Raw genomic sequence first — 6,497 nt, 5'->3', positions numbered from 1 at the left:
CCCCATATCCCTGCATCCCCACATCCCTGCATCCCCATATCCCTGCAGCCCTGAATCCCTACATCCCCACAGCTCTGCAACCCTGAATCCCTGCATCCCCGAATCCCTACATCCCCTGCATCCCTGCATCCCCACAGCTCTGCATCCCTGCAAAATTGCACTGCTGTGTCCCTGCATCCCCAAATCCCTGCGTCCCTCTCCCAGCACTCTCCATCACCACAGCTCCAGATGTTGATCCACAGAGCCTTGAACTCTGCTGCAGGATCTCTCCAGAGTGATCCAGGCCTCACTGGAGCCCATCTCCAGCTCCGTGCCTCACTTTCCCTCCACCCCTCAGTGCATCCAAGCCCTGCCCTGTCCCCACTCATCCCCCCCTGAGCCCCATGCTCAGCCCTGCTCCCACCATCCATGTGCTCCCACCATCCATGTGCTCCCTCGTGCGGGGATGGAGGGGCTCAGGATGGTGGGCTGAGCCCCCCCCAGTCCCCTCGGCAGCCCCCCGGCCCAGCCCGCTCCCGGAGCCCCCCGTGCAGGGCCGGGATGCCCCCGGCGCGGGGTCAGCGCTCCTCTTCCTCCTGAATATGGATGGGCCCCGCGCCACGGCCACTGCCGTCACCTTTGATCCCGCGCCAGGGACAACCAAATGGCTTCATCTGCGCCGGGAGACAGCGGGGGGGGGGCGCGGGGGGGACGCCCTTTGTTCCCGGCCCCCCTGGGACGAGCCGAGCCGGGGGTCCCCCAGCTGAGCCCCGTCCGAGCTCCAAACCCCCCCCAACGCCAAACCACGAGCATCCACCGTTTATTATGGCGGGGGTACAGCGGGGAGAGGGCTCCGGGGGGGGGGTGTGTCTCTAGATGCAGGTCTCGCTGCCGGCCGGGCCCTGCTCCAGGGATTGCAGCCTGAGGGCCAGCGCCTGCTCCCGCCGGGAATGTTGCCTGCGCAGGGCTCCCGCCTGCGCCTCCAGGCGCCGCGCCTGGGCCGCCTGCTTGCGCCGGGCACCGCGGTACGCCAGGGCCAGGGCACTGAGGGGCACGCTCAGCACCCGCCCTGGCACACGGGGGGCACAGGGGACAGGGGGGGCAGAGGAGATACGGGGGACAGAGGGGACACTGGGCACACGGGGGGTACGGGAGATGTGGGGGACAGAGGGGACACCGGGTACGTGAAGGACATGGGGGGCACGGGGGATATGGGGGATATGGGGACCCAGGGGATTTAGGACAACCAGGGGTCATGGGGACCAAGGGGAACCAGGGGACCCAGGGCACTCAGGGGATCCAGGGGACACAGGGGATCCAGGGGATTGAGAAGGTCCAGGGGATTCAGGGGACCCAAGGGACATGGGGGATCTGGGACACCCAGGGGAACCAGGGGACACAGGGCACCCAGGGGACCAAGGGGATCCAGGGGCCATAGGGGACACAAGGGACTGAGGGGACACAGGGCACCCAGGGGATCCAGGGGACCAAGGGGACTCAGGGAATCCAGGGCACCCAAGGGACACAGGGCACCCAGCACCCCACGCCCACCCAGCAGAGACGTGGGTGCCCCCTTCCCACCTGTGTGCCTGGAACAGATCCATGGTGATGGTGACACTCTGTGCCTGCTGTGCTCGGCTGGTGGCACTGCCCTGCTCCAGGGACAGCACCAGCTCCTGTGCCCGGGCACGCAGCTCCTCCGCCCTGGGGACACGCGCGTGGCAGCCAGTCCTGCACCGAGCCTGGTGCCCACACAGTGCCCATCCCAGCACAGTTCCCAGCACGATTCCCAGTGCGACCCCATGCCCAGCCCCTCACAGTGGCCATCCTGGCACCGCTCACACCCTCGAGGTCTCTCACCTGGCCGAGGCACGGAGCAGCTCTTCCCTCATCCTCTCCGGATCCGGAGGGTTCCGCGGAGCCGCCGCTCCGCCCCAGCCAATCTGGGCATCCTGCAGGGGTTGGGTGTGGGTCCCATCCCTGGGGAGACCCCCAGCCCCGGGGAGGGGGCTCGGAGCCATCCTTACCCCCTCGCTGCTGCTGGAGCTGCTGGAGCTGCTGGGGGGGCGGCGGGTGCCCCCATCCCGCTCCCACTGCAGGTGCTGGAGCACGAGGCACAGGGCAGCCTCCCGCGGGCCCTGCCCGGCCAGCAGCACCTCCAGGCCTCGCTTCTCCCTCTCTGCCAGCTGCAGCCGCGTCCTCAGCTCACCCATGGCCTCCTGGCACGGCAGCAGCGTCACCACCCTCTGGCTCCACTCCCACGTGGAGGGATCCGGGCGTCGGGCCCCTCAACCCCAAATCCCTCACCTTGAGCATCGCCAGGTCCTGCAGCAGCTCCGCCTTCTCGGGCCTCCTCCAGCCTGGCAGCAGTGCCCTGGCGTCCCGCAGTGCCCTCTCCGCCCGGGCCCGGGCGTCCTGGCCGTGCTGGGTCACCCCGGGGGGGGGCCGGGGCGTCCAGCAGGGACCCCTCCACGGCCGCCTGCTCCGCGCGCAGCCGGCGGATGTGCTCCCGCAGGGCCCCCTCCTCCATCCCCCGGGGCACCGGAGTGCTGTGGGATACGGATGTGCCTGGGGTGGGCACGGGGGTACCCCGGGGACGGCCGAACACTGTGCCCCCCGCCCTCCTCCAGGTACCTCTGTGCCCTGGGGGAGCTGCTGGCCCCGCTCTCCTCCCGCCCGTCCGGCTCCGCTGGGCCCGGGAGTTGCGTCCCCTCCGTGGCCGAGGGGCTGGACCCCCGTGTGTGCCCCAGGCTCGGCTCCTCCGCGGCTCCTGGGCATGGGACAGGCAGTGTGCGGGCAGGTGCCCCTCTGCAGGGCATCCTCCCTCCCCAACAGCCTCCCTGCAGCCCCCCCGCATCCTCCCCGTACCCTTCCAGTGCCCCTCTTTGGAGCAGTGTTCCCGCTCAGCCCTCCTGCATCATCCCAAATCCCCACACATGCCTCGTGCATCCCTTCAGCCTCCTCGCTGGTCACTCCCCAGTGTCCCCTCAGAATCCTCCCCAGGACCACCAGCATCGTCCTGGCAACTCCCCAGTAACCTCCCCATCATTCTCCTCAGCAGCACCAGTATCCTCCCAGCATCCCTCCCGATAACTCCCCAGTATCCCCTTAACATCCTCCCAGCATCCCTCCCGATAACTCCCCAGTATCCCCTTAACATCCTCCCAGCATCCCCTCTGGCACTCCCAGTATCCCCTCAGTGTCTTCCCCGGCACACCCAGTATCCCCCCATCATCCTCCCTGACAACTCCCCAGCATCCCCAACACCCCAGAGCCCCCTGAGCTGTCACTCACCCCCGCGGGCACCGTCCTCCCGTCCCACCTTTGCCTGCAGCAGGTCCAGCAGGGCGGCATAAGCCCCCCCGCAGCGCTCGCTGCAGGACGAGGGGCTCAGTGTGGCTGTCCCATCCTGCCACCCGTGCTGGTGCCATCCCCTCCCATCCCATCCCCTCCCCTCCCATCCCACCTGCAGCGCAGGGCCAGGCGCAGGGCGGTGCTGCGGGACTCGTGCTGTCCCAGCTCCATGCTCAGCCTTTCCGCCTCGCTCTTGCACTCCTGCAGCGCGGCCGCCAGCTCCCGGTTCACCTCCTGCAGCCGCCCCAGGCACCTGGGCACGGCCAGCGCGGTGGTCAGGCCGTGCCAGACCTTGGCTTCCCCACCGGGAAGGGCCCGGCAGCCCCTGGGATGGGGGATCTCACCCCTGCAGCTGCTGCGGCCGCTCGTCCTGCTCCCGGCTGGCGCCCACCGAGGGCTGGGGGGACAGGGGGCTGTGGGGCTGAGAACTGAGGGGCTGCATCCCGTGGGGCTTGATACTGAGGGGCTGCATCCCATGGGACTGGATCCTGAGGGGCTGCACCCCATGGGGCTGGATCCCTTGGGGCTGCACCCCGTGGGGCTGAGCACTGTCCCTGCACTGGGGCAGATCCTGCGGAGGGAACAGGCAGAGCCCAGCACTGGGGCAGGATCCCACCCACCAACCCCCCACTCACCATGTTCCAGCCCCCCTGCACTCACCTGGAGCAGCCTCAGGGGGCTGCTGACCCCGGGGGTGTCACTTCCAGAGCCCCCCGGCTCCTCCAGCCTGGACAGAGCATCCTGCAGGTCCTTCACCTGTGCCGGGCACCGGGCTGAGCCCTGGGGTCACACCCGGTGCCCCCCATGCGGTGCCCCCCGCACCCACCTTGCCCTGCAGACGGTCCCGCTCCCCCCTCAGCGCCCGCAGCGCGGCCGTGGCCTGTTCCAGCTCCTCGTCCCGGCGCCCCACAGCCGCCCGGAGCGCCGCGTTCCTCGCCAGCGCCGCCGCCACCTCCGCCGGCACCTCCTCGCCCTCCGCCACCGCCGGGCACCGCCGCGTCACCCGCCCGGCCCAGCCCGGTGCCCGGCTCAGCTCCTCCAGGCTCTGGGGGTGCAGAGCAGGTCAGTGGGTGCCCACCCCCTCAGCATCGGGGCCGTGGGTGCCGGCGAGCCCCACCTTGGCCGCTCGCGCCCACTCCTCGCCGGGCAGGGGCTGTGCCGGCGGCCGCCGGTGCCGGGAGAAGACGGCGCGTTCCAGGGAGCTCACGGCGTGCTGGAGGTCGGCGAAGAGGTCGGGGCTGTGGGCTGTGGGTGGGGGGCACAGAGGGGGTCAGGGGTGGCACGGCGTGGGGTGAGGTGGCACAGCGCACACGGCACTGAGCACTCACCTTCCTGCCCGGCGCCGGTGCCGTCGAGGTGCCGCGGTGTGGGGCTGGCAGGGGGGGGGCTGGCGGTGCCCTCCCAGCCCTCCTCACCCTCCCTGCGGGGCGATGAAGGGCAGAGATGAAGAGGGGCCGTGTGGTGGCAGCCCTCAGTGCCCCCCGGGTGCCAATGCTGGTGCCGGTACCTGCCGGGGCGGCGCTGGAGCCGCTCTGCCCGTCGGTGCAGCCGGGCCACCGTGGCCAGGAGCCCGGCGATGCGCTCCTCGTAGCGCAGGATGTCCTCGGCGTCACCCGCCACGTCCTCCTCATCGCCATCCTCATCCTCCTCTTCCTCATCATCCTCATCCCCTTCTTCATCTTCCTCCTCCTCCTCGCCAGGTGGGAGCTGTGGGGGCCGCAGGGACCAGGGGGGTGTGTCTGTCCCCCAGCCAGCACTGGGGCCGGAGGGGGTGGCACCCACCGGGGTTTCCTGGGATGGGGATGAGTTTTGGCCACCAGCCCATTGGTCTCCGGGCCTGGAATTCCACCCCAGAGCCCGGCACCAGGCCTGTGGCCGGGGGGTACCCAAGGGCGGCACAAGGAGCCCCCCGACCGTGTGGGATCAGCCCCGGGAAGTGCCCAGCACACCCCACACCCCACTTGCCTTCTCCATCCCGGGCACCTCCTGCCCTGCGTCTGCCGGTGCTCCCAGTACTTCCCAGTTCCACGCTGGTGCTCCCAGTCCGTCCCAGTCCCACACCAGGGGTCCCAGTATGTCCCAGTTCCCCTCCGAGGGTCTCAGCACGTCCACGCCCAGGGTCCTGCTACGCCCCAGTCCCACCCTGGGGCTCCGTCACATCCCAGTTCCACACCGGTGCTCCCAGTACGTCCCAGTTCCACCCTGGGGTTCCAGCACGTCCTGATCCCACGGCCAAGGCTCCGACACCTTCCGGCACGTTCCGGCTGCGCCTCCGGCCGCTGCCCTTGGCCTTCCCCTGTCCTTGTTCCTGCCGAGATTTCCTCTTCCCTGCAGCCTCCTCCACTTAACCCCCGCGCTGCCCCGTGCGGGGGTGAGGGCAGAGCTATTTTGGGGTGCTCTGCCCCCCAGCACTGCCCCCTCCCCACTCTGCCCCCCACCAGCCCCCCCGGGTCCCCTCCTGTGCTCCCAGGCAGGAGGATGCTCCCAGATTCACGCCCTGGAGCATCCCTGGAATTTGGGGGGGGCACCCTGAAACTTTGGGGGTGTGCAGGAGAATTCGGGGTGCTGGGAGGCACTGGGGGGGACACTGGGGGTGTAGGGCCAAGAGGGAGCCAGGGCAGGGGTGTTGTGGGCAGTGGGAGGGGTGGAGGATGGTTTTGGGATGCAAAGGGGGGCTGTGGGGGTGTTTGGGGTGCAGGGCTGGAGGATGGGGATTTGGGGTGCAGAGGGAGGGTGCGGGGGTGCAGGAGGGTGTGCATGAGGCTTTGGGGTGCAGGGGGTGGCTCGTGGGGGCGCACATGGATATTTGGGGTGCATAGGCGTGCACAGGGACATTTGGGGTGCAGGGAGTGGTGCAGAAGGGTGCACAGGATATGAGAGGTGCAGTGGGGTGCGCATGGATATTCGGGGCTCAGGAGGCAGTTGACGGGGATGCACAGGATATTTGGGGTGTAGAGGAGTGCACGTGGATATTTGGGGTGCAGGGGGCAGTCGAGGGGGGTGCAGATGGATTTTGGGGTGTGCGTGGGTGCTCATGGTCATTCGTGGAGCGGGGCGCACACGGCTATTTGGGGTGCAGGGGCGTGCACGTGGGCATCTGAGGTTCAGGGGGTCGGGGCGGTGCGGGGGGTCGCGGGGGTCCCGTCCCTGTCCGCTCCCCCCCC

The 6,497-nt window shown here is 69.5% G+C and overlaps 2 protein-coding genes across 3 annotated transcripts in view; one reads left to right on the top strand and one right to left on the bottom strand.

Annotated features, from left to right (window-relative positions):
• Positions 1 to 6,497, top strand: part of BABAM1 (BRISC and BRCA1 A complex member 1) — an 11,502-nt gene that overhangs the window by 1,560 nt on the left and 3,445 nt on the right. The window contains exon 2 of the mRNA XM_027664326.1: positions 6,184 to 6,185. The gene's annotated coding sequence lies outside the window, so the exon portion shown is untranslated. The remainder of the gene's footprint in view (positions 1 to 6,183; positions 6,186 to 6,497) is intronic.
• Positions 827 to 2,668, bottom strand: USHBP1 (USH1 protein network component harmonin binding protein 1). 2 transcript variants are annotated; one of them, XM_027664325.1, is made up of 5 exons: positions 2,614 to 2,668; positions 2,007 to 2,528; positions 1,840 to 1,931; positions 1,561 to 1,683; positions 827 to 1,023 (listed from the first exon to the last, which is right to left on the bottom strand). In XM_027664325.1, exons 2-5 carry the CDS (start codon positions 2,190 to 2,192, stop codon positions 852 to 854), a joined length of 573 nt encoding a protein of 190 aa, XP_027520126.1. In that variant the 5' UTR covers positions 2,193 to 2,528; positions 2,614 to 2,668; the 3' UTR covers positions 827 to 851. The 2 variants fall into 2 exon arrangements, with proteins under 2 accessions (XP_027520126.1, XP_027520125.1); XM_027664324.1 differs by lacking the exon at positions 827 to 1,023 and having other exon boundaries at positions 1,182 to 1,683.

The sequence above is a fragment of the Corapipo altera genome, unplaced genomic scaffold (assembly GCF_003945725.1).
Source record: "Corapipo altera isolate COAL_440 unplaced genomic scaffold, ASM394572v1 96, whole genome shotgun sequence".
Taxonomy (NCBI): Eukaryota; Metazoa; Chordata; class Aves; order Passeriformes; family Pipridae; genus Corapipo; species Corapipo altera.
Note: the sequence above shows the minus strand (reverse complement) of the source record. Positions and strands in the feature narration are given on the sequence as shown.